Source organism: Prunus mume, linkage group LG5 (genome assembly GCF_029339155.1).
Source record: "Prunus mume cultivar Tortuosa linkage group LG5, ASM2933915v1, whole genome shotgun sequence".
NCBI classification, from domain to species: Eukaryota; Viridiplantae; Streptophyta; class Magnoliopsida; order Rosales; family Rosaceae; genus Prunus; species Prunus mume.
Genome location: NC_142702.1, coordinates 11,217,570 through 11,232,448, shown reverse-complemented (window position 1 = coordinate 11,232,448; position 14,879 = coordinate 11,217,570). Strand labels below are relative to the sequence as shown.

Below are 14,879 nucleotides of genomic sequence, written 5' to 3'. Positions count from 1 at the left end.
AGCAGGGATGTCAAATATCTCCAGATTTCATCATTTATACATCTTGTGTTACCGGTTGCATTTTACTTCATCCTTAGCCTTGTTTGGTTCATGGGAAAGGAGGTTTGAGGATGAGAAATCAATTGCTTTCCCTTGTTTGGTAAATCCAGGCATGCGAAATCATTACTTGGCTCATGGGAAAGTGAAGCCCTCTTCCCGACTTAGGTTTTGTTTTCCCTCCTCAGGAGAAAGTTTGGGAAAATGAGCTAACATTAAATATATGTTTTTTAATGATTATTTTGTACCCATTAACAATTTAAAATTATAATATATAATTTAATGTATTTTTTATTATTTGATTTAATATGAGTATAATTGAAAATTTATATGATCTTTGTTTTCCATTTCTACACAAAACATGGAAAAGGAAATTACTTCTCAAATATTACCAAATGTGGAAAATGAATCTTTCATTTATTATTCCTTGAGAAGTGATTTCCATTCAAATTCGTTTGGTGAACCAAATGGGGCCTAAGGATAAAAGTTTGCCCCAGCCAATTTACCCAAAACATAAATATATAAAACTAATTTTTGTCAACTTTGAATTACAACTTACAAGCATACAACAAAAATCAAGCTTACATCTTAAGCAATATAATGACAATGCCCGAGTCATCTAGACCCATCCTACCACACATGCCCAATTTACATACAATAATGCTGACGGGAACCGAAACAACGCTATGCTGCAGCGACATTAAACTTTATATATAGAAGTGCTACTACAGTTTGATTTTAATTTCTCCTGTAAAAGGCTGAAGTGAATGCTTTCACCTGTTCATCAGCGCTTCAATGGTATCATGAAATCGAAGTACGATGTACACGGTCTTTGTGTGAAACCGGAATGAGTTGTTCTACAGTTCTGGAGACAAATCTGACATTTGGAAGATGAAGAGCGGCGTTATACTCCTCTTCATCAAACTCTGCCTGTTTTAATGTTCTCATATAACTCTCAGTAGCTGATCTTGGATGACCCCTTGCAATGGAGACCTGCGATTTCATGGAAAACTGTCACACAGCAGGAAAATAATTGCCTCGTGCCAATAAAATTAGTATGCATAGTCTTAATGCCTTGGTTCGGATGGTAGGATGGAGAAGGTCGAGCTGTAAAAAAGGTCTTAAGTTTGACTCGTCCCCAGTGTTCGTGCATGCATATTCAGATTTTGTTGCATTCCATCGATATTTTTAGCACCCCAGGTATCCATTAAGTAAGAACTTTGGAAAAACTACGGAAGCTATAGATTACCAACGAAACTATGTAACCTTGAAAATTGAAATGGCATCTCAATGAAAACAAGGAAAGAAAATTAACAAGGGACTTACCAAATGTCCCTTTCCTAGCTCAAGAAGCCAAAAGCGCCATTCTTTCATAGCCTTCCCCTCAACATTAACAGTGATGTTTGTCCAGCAACTGTGATGAAATTCCACTCTGTCCAAACCATATGCCACTCCACTCCCAATCGCTTTTACATAAGCTTCTTTCAGACACCAATATCTACAAAACACACTATAAATCATCAGCTACTCAAATCTTTGGACCTCTCCCGTATGCTGCTTACTGCACCGATAAATAAACATTATTTTGCCAAACCCTAATGATTCACCTGAACATTCAAGCTCAACGCATATTTAATAAACTTGAATTGAAGGGTTTCTATTCTAATAGACCTGTGAACTTATCCCCAACAGATAAACAGAGTGAATATGCAGTAAAAAATTTCAGGCAAGGTATGCTAGCCATATCTAAAAGAGAACCAAGCCACACAGAAAACTGCAAAACTGTGACAGTTAGATGTTCTGACAAAGATACTGAACTTTATTCCATAATTTTAAACTCAAGGGAGATTTTACATGAAAACCAACAATGTTAGATAAGATAGGAAACAAAGTCTTTCTTTCTTCCAGTAGTTCTCTAGTGGGTCACTAAGGTTTACATAGAGTACAAGTGCACAAATCATAAGTATATTGAAATTAGAATATCTGACAAGGAAACAACAATGAAAAGCTATAACTTACAACACAAAAGTATTATGGAATAAATTTTCACAGAATGTCAGGAAACGATTTACCTGTAAAACTCAATCAGAATATCATCAGATGTGCCAGCATTGACTATACTATCCCATTCAAAACTTGAAAAGTATGAGGAGAAGTTTTGAATAAATTCTATAACCGTCTCTTTCTGAGGAATGACTATGGAAACAACGTCCACCCCGACGAGGCACAAAGGTTCGGACGCTATAGCAACATAGTCACCATGATGAGATGCATTGAAATTAAAATTGGGAAAATCTGCGCAAACATCATCACATTCCTGAAAACAAAGACATTATGCAGAGTGTAGTGAACAAGATATTAATGGTGGATGTACAAGCAAGGAAGGTACAAGAATTGCGCCAAGAAAAGGATGTAAAATCATTTCTTGTATAGACATAGTTGGAAATTAAACATAGTATGCAGAACAAGATATTAATGCCAGATTCCGTGACTTCAATACATATTTGGATCTCCATTAAAACCAAATTCATTTCGATAAAACAAGAAATGGCAAGTTTAATCATACATACCAGATATGGTTTGCCTTCCAAGGTGCGCTTAATGATAATTTCATCATAGGGAATTGCCAAAACTTCATTTACAAGAGCATATTGAAGCAGCCGGCTCACAAGTGCCCGCTTCCTGTCTTCCATCTGTACAAATCTACCAACGTCAAAATATAATGCATCTCTGTTAACTGTCTCAACAATTCTTCCTAAGCTCAATCCATTATCATTTTGCTTTCTTGGATGCTACTTATAACATCAAAACTCTAGTGGAAATTTCCCGTTTCATGTATTGATGGTTCAGTCATTTATCAGACAAGTCACTTTGACTCTGCCAAAAGCAAGTGCCAAGTTTGGTTCATATATATTACTTGCAAAAGGCATAAAATAACACAAATATATGCCTTTTGTTGGAATAAAACCATTTACTTTGATCACTATTGGGTTTTCTTCTTTCTAGGTTTTGTTGGAATCCAAAAAAACAAAAAACAAAAGACAGCAACTAAAAGAAAAAGCAAGGGAAAACCTGGTGACAGAGGGCTGCTCAACTGAAGGAAGAACAGAGAGAGCAAAGGAGAAATCTTGGGGAGATGGGTCCCACCCTGATATGTTCACAACCCATCTCTGTACCCCTCTCTCCATTGTTATGCAAAGACCCACCAAACAAGAAGAACTGAGCTTAGAGTTAAAAAAAAACCCATAGAAAATGCTCTGCTGACAAAAGAACTCTCTCTTTCGTTTGGCGGGGCTTTGTTCAGCCGTTGGATGTTCCCAACGGTTGAGATTACAACAACCTAACTTCATATACAAAGTTGTCTTGTCTCTGTAGTTTGCCCCGGGACCAAAGTTGACCTTTCGGCTTAAATAAAACCACCCGATTTGCAAATACAACCCGACCCGAAATATTATTTTTAAATAAAAAATAAAATAAAACTCGTTCAATCAAATCGACGCAACAATAGGAAACACTCTTCTCCGCGGGTCTCTCTCAGCCTAAGAAAAACGAAGCACTCTCACTCCTCTTTTCCCTTTGCCGTTGGGTTCCATTTCCTCTGCAACAAGGAAGCTCTCTTCCAAATCCAGGTTTGTGTTCGCAATTTTTCTTCTGCTTTGTCAATTTCTGGTGCTTTTTTTGGGTTGGGATTAAACTAGTGTCTGTAACTTAGAGGTTTACGCTAGGGCTTTTGATTTTTTTTTTCTCTGTTCCAAAATTATACCATTTGTTGTCATGGGTTTAAATTGCTGTTAATATTTCTAATCTAGGCATCTCCATTATCTGTATCAAGATTGTTCTAGAAAAAAAAAATTACAAATTTTATATTTTAAAAAAATACTATTATCAATTTTATGCAATTGGGGTGAGTGATTATCATGTAAGGTCAGCAATGTCAAAACCTTGATATCTATCAATTAATACAACATTGAGTATCAATGAAAAAAAAAAATGATTTTCTTCTGCCACTTAAAGGGGAGGGTTATGGATGGATTGCAGCATTGTTTTATAATCTTCTTGATGGCTATGAGTCTGGATATTTCTTTGGGGAAATTAATGACATTGAAGTCTTCTATATATTCCGTCAATTTAGATTCATATCCATGAGAGAGAGACATTTTAAGTGAAATAATTTGAAGAAATTAACAATTCTAGGTAAAATTTATTTTATTGTAAATGAATATTTGATATATTATATTTATACAGAAAAAACATTAACTTGTTTCTTGCAAAACTAATAACTCATTTCTAACATTTATGCTTTTAACCGTTTATATTATCGTATCATCACTTCATCAAAACCCTCATTTGCCTTGTAGACAGATATTGGTGATACCAAATCAAAATGTATAGCTCAGCAGCGAAGCGGCTTCTCCATCTCTTTGGTACATCCTTGGGTAGCAGTACCAACCACCGTATTATTCGTTACCGCCCTCTTCAATCCCTCATTAGTCGTTCTCACTTTTCCACAACTGTGAACTCTGAATCTTTCGTCAATCAAAGCCCTAACTTTCAAAACTCCACATCGTCAACGGCCAATCAAATCCCTAATTTTTCAAATACCACGTCTTCAACGGCTGATCACACTAGGAGACCGAGAGCGGAATACCAAGATGAGCAAGCTCGTGTGCTCCAAGCCTCACTCCCCCATGTTATAAGGTTGGGATGGAGCGAAGCGGCTATGATTGCTGGTGCAAGGGATGTTGGTCTGTCTCCATCGATTGTCGGATCATTTCCAAGGAAGGAGGGTATGCTCGTTGAGTTTTTCATGGATGACTGTTTGCAAAGGCTTAGTGATATGATCGACTCTAGTACAGAGGAGTTAAAAAGTTTGATACCAAGTGAGAGGATCACAAAGCTTGTGAAGATTCGCTTAGAAATGCAGGCACCCTACATATCGAAGTGGCCACAAGCTCTTAGCATCCAGGCACAACCAGTGAATGTACCCACAAGTTTTAAGCAGAGGGCGATGCTTATGGATGAGATCTGGCATGGTGCTGGCGACGACACAGCTGATTTTCAGTGGTATGTGAAGCGGACTGTCCTTGGAGGTATATACTCCACAACCGAGATTTACATGCTTACTGATAATTCCCCCGATTTTTGTGATACATGGGCATTCTTGGATGATCGAGTGAAAGATGCTTTTGACTTGAAGAAAACCGTCCAAGAGGCAACATACTTGGCAGAAGCTGTTGGTGCTGGGATGGGGACTTCTTTGCAAGGATTTGTGAAGAGAGTCTTTCAGGGCTAAGATATTACTAAAGAATTATATTGCAAGCATCAGTCCTCTCTCTGGTCAGTAAACTTGGATGAGATGCTCTGTTACAACTTTACTAAAGAATTATATTGCTAGCTCAAATTATTGTAAATCTTTTCCTTCTCTGCTGAAGCCTGAGTTGAGTTTAGTTGTCTATTGCAAGATCCATTTCTTTGTCAATTGAAGCTTCATTTAAGCTCTCAGGGTCCAGTTTGAAGGTATTGCACATTTTTGGTACTTTCTGTAGTCTGTTGAATTCATGTTGGACGGGGCTTCTCCTTAGACCTGACCTGAAATAAATAAAAGGGAATTTACCCGGACAAGAAAATGGAGTGTAAATGAAGTGTATGAGTTTATATTATGTATAACATGAAAATACTGTTCAAAATAAAAAAATGTTTTTCTTTAAAAATAATTACTATCATTGTATCAGGGTCTTTGACATTGTAATTCATAAACAGTACTATGTTAGTAGCTGTTCAACTATGATTGGAATGTTGTGGAACAACCTGAGTTTTTTGCATCATGAGCCTATGTATTTAGAATCTATGCATTTTTCCGCATTTTTCTTTATCTTAATACAACTACTTATAACATGACATGTCAACTACCATCAATTTAGGTGTAGTTTTAACACTCTAAAAAGTCTAATTTTACCCTTCCAGAAGAGTTAAAAATTTTGAAATTTAAAACTTAAAAAATAACAAACCAAACCCAGCACTTCCTTCGACAACGGTAATCCCATTTAAAGGCCCTCCAAGTGCCCGGGATTGTGCTTCCACAAAGCATTGATTCCTGGGTTGCTCTGTCCAAACTCATACAGTGAATTTACCTCGGAAAACCTTGTATTCTATGCTGCAAATAGTTGGCTGAACCTTGTATTAATACGTTCTCAATTTTTCCTTCACAGGCTAAAGATACAGGGGAAGCCATGACCTAATCGATGGCAAAGCTTGTCCAAGAGAACATCAAAGTTGGCTGATCGTGGAGTGGCGGTCTGCCGATGCTACTAGGGGTGGGTTTTATTATTAATTTTATTGAAAGGGTGAAATTGGACTTTCAAACTTATGATAGTTGACGTGTCGTGTTATAGATTTTAAGATTATTACAATGATTAGGATTAAGTGAAATGCAGAAAAATGCGTAGATTCTAAATGTGAGGCTTGGAATTTGAGTTTATAAGCCTTATTTTGAAAAATAAATTAAAATCAAACAAGCTTCCCACATAAAAGATAAGAGAACATATGAGCAAGCAAATTGGTCTTCCATATGTAATATTCTTTGAAGGTTTTTCGAGTATTCACTTCTGACTTTGTATTTCAATGATAGCAATTAAAGACATGTAATTTACCTAAACTTACAATGAACTCTAATCCATTAAAATATGTCAATGAGTGGACAATTTCGGTCTAGTGATATTTATCTAAACTAAAATAAAAATGGATGAAAAGATATGCGAGTAGCATATATGCTAGGGTAACATCATAAACCAAAATAAAAATGGAGGAAACTAGGGCGGCGTTCGGTAATGTTTTCCTTAGAGCTAGATGTACTAATTTTGAATGACCCCAAAAGATTGGGTAATTTTATGTTGTTAACCCTAAAATATGCAAACATATTAGGAGTGCTAGTATTACATCGTTTTGGCACTAAGGGTACCATAACCTGGTAAAATAGATCTTTATAACAATATAATTACTATATTTGGGTCCTAATTTACAACCTTTTGCATGTGGGATAACAATAATCCGGAATGTTGTAATCCTCTATTTGGATTGATAGGGATCCACATTACTATGGATTTTTGGCGCATGGGGAGGAGATTAATTACTAGAAAATGTCATGGAGTTCAACAATCAATCATTAGATCAGTTCATCAAGGAGCATGACATGTATGGATATGATATTGGCAAAAGGGTAGTGTTACTCTCGCACTACCAAGTCATTATAAAGGATTTAATCGAAAACATTTGGCAAAGGTCGCGAGGTAAAGTAGACATAGGGGATCTAGATAAGATGATTGTTACAATACTAGATAAATATAAAGTGATGCTTCCAAGTTCCTTTCTGTCTCCCTCTGTCTCTCACCCACTCATCGGACTTGAGCACCATCACCATGAGACCCTTCGGAAAATTATTTGCTGCTGCCGCCGCCAACGTTTTGAACCTCACCGGCTCCCATGTAAAACAGAACTACCAAAAAAAAAAAAAAAAACATGAACAACCCACATGAAGAGATGACTATGAAAAGCTCGGGGAAGTCACTGGAAAAAAACAGCCTATGTTTTAGGGTTTGTTGACATTGTTGTTGGAACCGTTGATCTAACTCTTTTACTACTTGGCGCTTCTTTCCTCTCCCCACTTTGGTGAGGACAGAACCTGGAGCGGCACCCAAGAACTTGTCTGAGAAGCTCACCTGGGAGAACCTCGTTGAGGACTTCGTAATGATATGTGACAACAATTATAAAAAAATTAAAAATTCCCATGAAATGTATTGCGAGGTGCTAAAGTGGCGTGACACCATTTATGCAACCCAAAAGAGCCATAACAGAGGTGCTGATGGAATCCTCGCCACCATAGTCGCCGAAGGCAGTGCTGATGGAGTTGCTGCAGTCGTTGGTAGCATTGTTGTTGCAAATACAGGAGCCAAAGACGACGTCCCATACATTATGGTGCACCTATGCAATCCGTTCAATTGAAAAAATTGGGTGAACTCATGAAAAAATTGCATAGGTGCACCAGAATGTATGATTATTTGGCATGTCAATATAATTGATATAATTGAAAATATTTGGCAAAAGTTGCGAGCTAAAATAAACATAGGGGATCTGTTAGAAGTATGCCCTAAAGCCAATCATGAGATGTAATTATCTTAGTCATTTACTTAATCAACAAGTCCATGGATCGTGAGACTTAGAAAGTGACTTAAATAAGTTAAGTTGAGGAGACCTTTTTGTACCATGTTCGCATCCTAAACTGTTCATAGTCATAGGATAATCAACTGTACAGTGATAAACCACAAAGACCATCATGCACTGTATCTGCTCAATCAGGAGGATGACTGGTTTTGAGTCATGCGTGTGGAGACACTAAGATAAGTGTATGGGTGTTCGTTAGAGAATGAATTCACTGAATGCGATCAACAAAGAGAACTTGAAAGGAAGTTTTACTTACATGCCAATCAAGATCTCTCAAATTGGAATAGTGCAAATTAGTCCTTGATCTAAGGCACCATAAGTTGTCTTATGAAAACGACGTAGGCCTTAGCCATTTGCATTCCTTTGGACATAACCCAAAGATATGACTAGGGTTCATGATAAATTCATGGCGGCATGTGAGTGTACAACAAGGGATCTCGAGAAGGGTCCCATCTGAAAAGATGGTCCTCATGGAAATTGTTCATTCTTCATCTGCTGGGATAAAGCACCTCGTTACGTGAGCGACAAGAAAGTCAATGACATGCAGAAGGTTTGGGATATTTTGCTCAAGTCTTCACTCGAACTACTCAAAACCCGTGATCTACCCTATAGGGAGATTGATGAGAAGCAAGATTCGAGTCGTCTGCGCTGATTTGGGGATCAAACTGAGAAGACTATACCCTTATCGAGCAATCATGACTTGTTTTCCAAGCCACGAATAGTCAAGCGCGGAGCTTATTCAGCATTCCAGAATGTGGTCAGGAGGGCTAAAGAGTTGTCTGCTTGAGCAAAAGTCATTCAGTTGCTCCAACTGTTGGTCCAAGAGCTGGTGATAGCTTTGCTGGAGATGAGCATGTGAACAAACTTCCTATCAAGTCTATCTGCCTGTGCCAAGTTGGTTGACCACATACATCAGGCTGGCGACCTTAGCACGTTCTCAAGCCTCTCCCTAGGTAAGCAAGAAAAAGTTGTTATGTATCATCTTCAAAAGGGGATGTTTTTTGCTACTAGGGCCATGCGGAACTCGTCTCCTATTGCTCCTCTTCTGCTTTGCTAGATGAGCTGACGAGGAAGAATTCTGATATGGTTGACAAGCTTTCGAACAAGTCAATTCGCCATAATGCCAGAATGTATGAGATAAAGGAAAGTATGTTTGCACTGAAGAGTTCTCTTGGCCAAAAAGATGGTGAGCTCAAGTCTCTTGTTGCTACCCTCCTCGAACGCAAGGAAGCTTATTATCACCTCAAACAAAAGTATGCCTTTCTGGCCTAAAACCGTAACAAGCTGCTGGTCAAGTTTGACACTTATGTTGAAGCCACAGAGGCATCCAAGCATGAGATTGCTGCTAATGCGTACAAGCTAGGATACTTGGACTGCAGGAATGGTGCCTCTCCATGTTGCCCCCATCAAAGATGAATATGATGAGCTGCTCTACGTGGACGTGCTCCCTGCTTAAAGTGAGCAGATCAACACCATAGATGTATGAGCAGTTGAAGAGCACATGGTGGATGAAGCTGCATTGGAGGAAGATGGCACCAAGGATGGCGCAGTTGATGAGGTTGGGGCAGATGCGGAGGAGTTGGTAGCTAGGGCTGCCGAGCAGATGGTGGTGATTGAGTAGAGTGAGACCGCGGTTGGCACAACTAATCAAAAGGCAACTGAGGAAGTAGTCGGCCAAGGGTCACCTGCCAGAGTTCCTTAGTAGACGTAGACTCCTTTATTATTTTTGAACTCTATATTTTCACTTCTTGTTTCAATAAATGGTCTTTAGTCAACCATCTTCTTTCTTGTTGAACTTGGAAGGCTGGCCGCTTTACTATGGAATTTTCAGTTGTTTTTCAAACTTCAATTCGCATTGTATCTTGTAAGTGTATGTACAGAGACATGTAGATGAGAGTGGCCTATTTGGCCTATGTCTGGAGACGTGCCAATAGCTCTCGTGGAGTGGCATTTTTGGCCTATGTTCGGAGACATGTCGATAGCTCATAAAGTGTGTGTCCAGAGACATTTAAATAAGAGTGGCTCATTTGGCCTATGTCCATAGACACGTCGATAGTTTCCGTAAGTGTATGTCCGGAGACGTGTAGATGAGAGTGGCCCGTTTGACCTATGTCGATAGCTCTCGCATGGATCTCCAATTAAGTCAAATAAATTTTTATTCAGAGAGAGAGAGAGAGAGAGAGAGAGAGAGAGAGAGAGAACAACGGTAAAAGATTTTTATTTTTTTTTGGGTCTACATGGAAGTCCATGTCACTAAAAAAAAATATAGATTTCACATTTGACAAGTAAGCATTTAACAGAATAACTAACAATTTGTGTAACGATGAGGGTAAATTGTAGGTTTTCTGGGCTTTTGAGTATGTACTCTTAAATGTCCCTAAAGGTGAGTATGAACTTGAAAATGACCATATAGTTTGGGGGGCTCTTATGTAGTTTTTCCAATAAAATAAAATAAAATAAAATAACCTACATATGTTATAAGCCCAATCCAAAATTAAAAAAATTAAAAACAAACCCTACACACACGCTGCCCATGTAGGTGGTCCTATCTTCTCTCTCCTTCTCTTTTTGCTATGAGACATTTGCTTGTTTCTCTATCTTTTTAGCTACCAACATCAGCATCTTCTTTCTCCCTCTATTTTCTATATCTTTAATTATAGTTTGAATTTTAAATTGAGTATTCTAGGGTTTAATTAGGAATGAAAGAGAGTTTGCTAATTATATTGATAATACATTGATAATTTAAGAATTTAAGAGTTCTAAGCATCGATAGTTTTGGTTTATTTTGCATTGCATTTACTTTTGGTTTTAGTTTTAGTTTTTGCATTTGTGGAACTTTTATTTATGGATAGAGATGCATTCGAGGGTAGGCTCATTACCTCCTCCTTGACTAAGTGTATCCTTTTATGTTTATTAATGAAATTCACTCGTATCAAATTGAGTTTAGTATGTAAGTTTTGCCCAACCCGCTTTCGAATCCTAGAACCACTACTGAGGGGCCTTGAAATTGGTTGGCAGTAGAGGGACTGTGTCGGGGAGTGGGGTGGTTGTTGCTTGATGGGAGTGTAAATTTTTCATTTCATTATTTTAAAGGTATTGAGTACATATAGGCCCATTTTAGCATGATATATATCCAAAAACCCAAAATAGCCACTTGTCATTTTCTAATTGGTCATTCTTAGTGTGTTACAATTTTGTAACAACCAATTAGAAAATGACAAGTGGCTATTTTGAGTTTTTCTCTCCAAATAGACTATGTAAGTTTTTGTATAATATATCATGCTAAAATGGGGTTTTGAATAAATATCTCTACATATAATAAGGTGTAAATTGTGAGTCTAGTGATTAAAATAGACTACAATTATGATGATGTGGACTTATTAAAATTCATTAGATCAATCTAACAGTTATCAATTTTTTAAATGCATGTAAATGCACAGATACTAAATGCAAAGACTCGAGATCCAACTAATGATAGTTGAAGCTTGGCTTGAAATGGATTGACATGCATGATGCATCTAGTATGGTGGAGAAAGTCATCTTTCATGCAATTTTATGTCCACATGAATATATTAATTCCTCTCACACTCAACGTACCCAACACGTGAAATAGTTAGTAAACAAAAAATCTGTCAAAATTAAGATATTTCTGTTTAATTGGGTGACCAAACAGAACCCAAAAGGAAAATTCCAAAGAAATTCTTTGACCTACTTCAACAAACATAAACAAAAAGATGAGTTTACCACGACGGCAAACTAATATAAGCCTTTGCTTCATTGAAATGGTAATTAAAAAAACAGCTTTATACTGTTTTTGGCTCACACTTAGCTGTCCCAACCAAACACGTCGTTATTATTAACGCGTCCAGCTAATACATAAATAAAGCACAACATGCATCCAATTTGTAAATCACCAAAAATAAAAAAACATTTTTGGAAAAAAAAAAAATTAATTTGCAAAAGAGGGTTTTGGGTTTCGAAATTGAAATGTTGAAGATGAAGAAGTACGTGAAGCTTCAGAAGTGCAAGCTCCAGCAGGATAAAAAGTCTTCTCGAAGACCCAAGTTGATGGAGGAGGAGGAGGAGGAAGAGGAGGAGGAGATCAACTACAAGCAGAGCCTGCAGAGGGAAAGAATCAGGGCCGTTGATCATGGAGATGAAGTTGGTGTTGGGCCCAACACCCCTAGGAGCACAAAGCTTATGGATTCAATGCGCAAGCTGATTCTGCAAAAGCAGCCCTCCAATTTTGCTCCCAACAAAAGCAATACTATTATTGCTTCTGATCCGTAGTGATTATGATAGTGGTGCGGCCTACCGCAGGGGATAATTTTCAAACTCTGTATATTGCATGCATGCATGGCTTCTCACTTCATGCGTGTTCAATGGAATGCATGAAGAGAGAGAGAGAGAGAGAGAGAGAGAGAGAGAGAGAGAGAATCTACTCTTTTCTTTCTTTTCTTTGTATTATAGTTTTCTTATTTTTCTTTCTTTGTTCTCTTCCTTTCTGGGTTGTGCATACCTATAGAATTGGCATGAAGAGGCAGAATTAAATCATTCATATTCACTCAATGAAATGTTTGAAGGATGAGTCTGCTTGAACCCCTGTGTACTTTTTATTTTGATGGTGTTTTATTTATTTATTTATTTTACCGAACATTATTATTTTTTCTTTCAATTTCTACGATTAAAAATTTCATTGCAAAATGGCCACCATTATAGGCAGGCACATATGCCATCGGTGCCTCTAAACGCCACGGCCAAATCGTCATGATGTACCTCACTGACTTGCAGCCCCATTGGCTTCTGGCGGAGGGTTGGGAGACGGGGATGGAGATGGAGGGAAGCTAGTGGGGAGAAGGCAATGGTTTGAAGTTTTTTCTCCTTTTGCAACGTTTGTGTTTTATTGCATTCAAATGTAAAATAAATTGTTGTACCCGAAAAAAAACAAATGTTAATTAGGATTCAAAGTTGCAAATACTGAGGGGTTAACATAACAAATTTAGACTTCATATATAATTAGAGTTGATTCATATATGTAACTCAGCTATGGATTTTCTCACCTCATGAATCTAGGCCAATGATTGAAACTGTTTAGTTTTCAGGTTCTCTTTCCAAGATTGCCCATGAAAATCATGAGCTAAATTATACACTTTCTAGCTGTTTGATTGTTCACATTTTCGTTTCAGTTTTATTCAGTTATGTATTCTTCTTTAATATGGAGGTATTTATAAGGAAGTACAACTTTAAATAAAACTGGAAATAAATCTAAATTACAATAAAAAATAAATCTAAATTATAATAGAAAATAAATCTCAATTATAACTAGACAAATGGGTAAGTAACTAAAATCCTAACTAAATAAGAACTTGCCAACTTGTTTGAGGGTATAGATTTAAAAATCAACCTTGAAACGAGAAGGACAATGATCGATTTGTTGAGGGGGAAACCCTAATACTATTATTTATTAGACTAACAAATATAAAACAATATTGTTTTATGTGGTAAGGTTTAAATTTTAAGATTTGGGGCGTCTAACTCTATATATGTATACATTTATATGAGGTATTCAGTTTGTTATCTTGATTCTTAATCATTTGGATATAACTTAACATGTACTAGCCTCTCGCACCCGCTTTCGCGCCTGTAATAGGCTTTTTTTTAAAAGAATTTAAATTTATTTTAGAATTAAAAAAGATAATGGGTAGTTGTGTTCCATAAAAATAGAATCCATTATATTATTTATCTTTTAATTTTAATTTTTTTAATATGAAAAAGTGTGAAGTTACCATAATTATCCTCATTTAATTAATAATTTTAATTCTTAATGTTTGCATTAACCATAATATTTTGGGAGCTTTAGTAATATACCCAAAATAGGGGCTGAAATTATAAAAAAAACCCCACATGAAATGCACTTTAGAAACACACCCAAAACCTATTTACTAAATAAGAAATGATTGTTGAAATTCCTATAAATTACATCTCTATCATTGATTAACTTAAAACAAGCTCAACACAAAAAACTCAAAAAGAACCAAAAACAAGCCCAACACAAAATTTTTAAAAACACCCAAACTAAAAAAAAAAATCGTGAAAATCAAGAAGCTGTCCTTAAAACCCTTCTCCACTGAACCTCCGTACACTGTTAATACCATGTGATAGAAGTACATTGTTAATACCATGTGATAGAAGTACATTATTAATACAATTTCATAGAAGTACATTGTTAATACGATGTTATAGAAGTACAATGTTAATTCCATATGATAGAAGTACATTGTTAATACTATTTTATAAAAGTACATTGTTAATATCATTTCATATAAATTTTTTAAAAAAAAACTATAACAGCCCAGCAAGACATCCGATATCTTTTGCAGAAACCACCTCCAATTGTTCATAGTTTCACTTCATACAATCGCAAAGGCAAAAGGAAATATCTTTACAAAAATAAAAAAAAAGTACACTGTTAATACTATGTCATAGAAATCAACTCAGTTGCAGGGCATGAACAGTTATTATATAGTTCATACCACTTACTGGAAGTTAACAACTACATCATTTCATTTACATAATCGGTACGATAAAAGTGTACAACTCCATACCACTCAAAATCAGTTACATCA

At 36.6% G+C, this 14,879-nt stretch overlaps 2 protein-coding genes across 6 annotated transcripts; one reads left to right on the top strand and one right to left on the bottom strand.

Moving 5' to 3' along the window:
• Positions 1–537: 537 nt before the first annotated feature.
• Positions 538–3,283, bottom strand: LOC103331112 (uncharacterized). Of its 2 annotated transcripts, none has more exons than XM_008233721.3 (5): positions 3,109–3,283; positions 2,607–2,739; positions 2,109–2,353; positions 1,363–1,534; positions 538–1,029 (listed from the first exon to the last, which is right to left on the bottom strand). In XM_008233721.3, the coding sequence occupies exons 1-5, from the start codon at positions 3,222–3,224 to the stop codon at positions 838–840; spliced, it is 858 nt and encodes a 285-aa protein (XP_008231943.2). In that variant the 5' UTR covers positions 3,225–3,283; the 3' UTR covers positions 538–837. The 2 variants fall into 2 exon arrangements, with proteins under 2 accessions (XP_008231943.2, XP_016649984.2); XM_016794498.2 differs by having other exon boundaries at positions 2,607–2,729; positions 3,109–3,251.
• Positions 3,284–3,504: 221 nt separating this feature from the next.
• On the top strand, positions 3,505–6,490 carry LOC103331110 (ubiquinone biosynthesis COQ9-like protein). Of its 4 annotated transcripts, none has more exons than XM_008233720.2 (3): positions 3,505–3,665; positions 4,395–5,373; positions 6,246–6,490. In XM_008233720.2, the coding sequence occupies exon 2, from the start codon at positions 4,421–4,423 to the stop codon at positions 5,327–5,329; it is 909 nt and encodes a 302-aa protein (XP_008231942.2). In that variant the 5' UTR covers positions 3,505–3,665; positions 4,395–4,420; the 3' UTR covers positions 5,330–5,373; positions 6,246–6,490. The 4 variants fall into 4 exon arrangements, with proteins under 4 accessions (XP_008231942.2, XP_088909652.1, XP_088909651.1 ...); XM_089053526.1 differs by lacking the exon at positions 6,246–6,490 and adding an exon at positions 5,485–5,535; XM_089053525.1 differs by lacking the exon at positions 6,246–6,490 and having other exon boundaries at positions 4,395–5,535.
• The last annotated feature ends 8,389 nt before the right edge of the window (positions 6,491–14,879 follow it).

Coding starts and splice junctions, on each gene's coding strand:
- LOC103331112 (XM_008233721.3), bottom strand. CDS start 3,224: ATGGAGAGAGGGGTACAGAGATGGGTTGTGAACATATCAGGGTGGGAC. Junction 1,535..2,108: donor ATTCTGATTGAGTTTTACAG/GTAAATCGTTTC, acceptor TGTGTTTTGTAG/ATATTGGTGTCTGAAAGAAG. Junction 1,030..1,362: donor AGCTAGGAAAGGGACATTTG/GTAAGTCCCTTG, acceptor ATGAAATCGCAG/GTCTCCATTGCAAGGGGTCA.
- LOC103331110 (XM_008233720.2), top strand. CDS start 4,421: ATGTATAGCTCAGCAGCGAAGCGGCTTCTCCATCTCTTTGGTACATCC.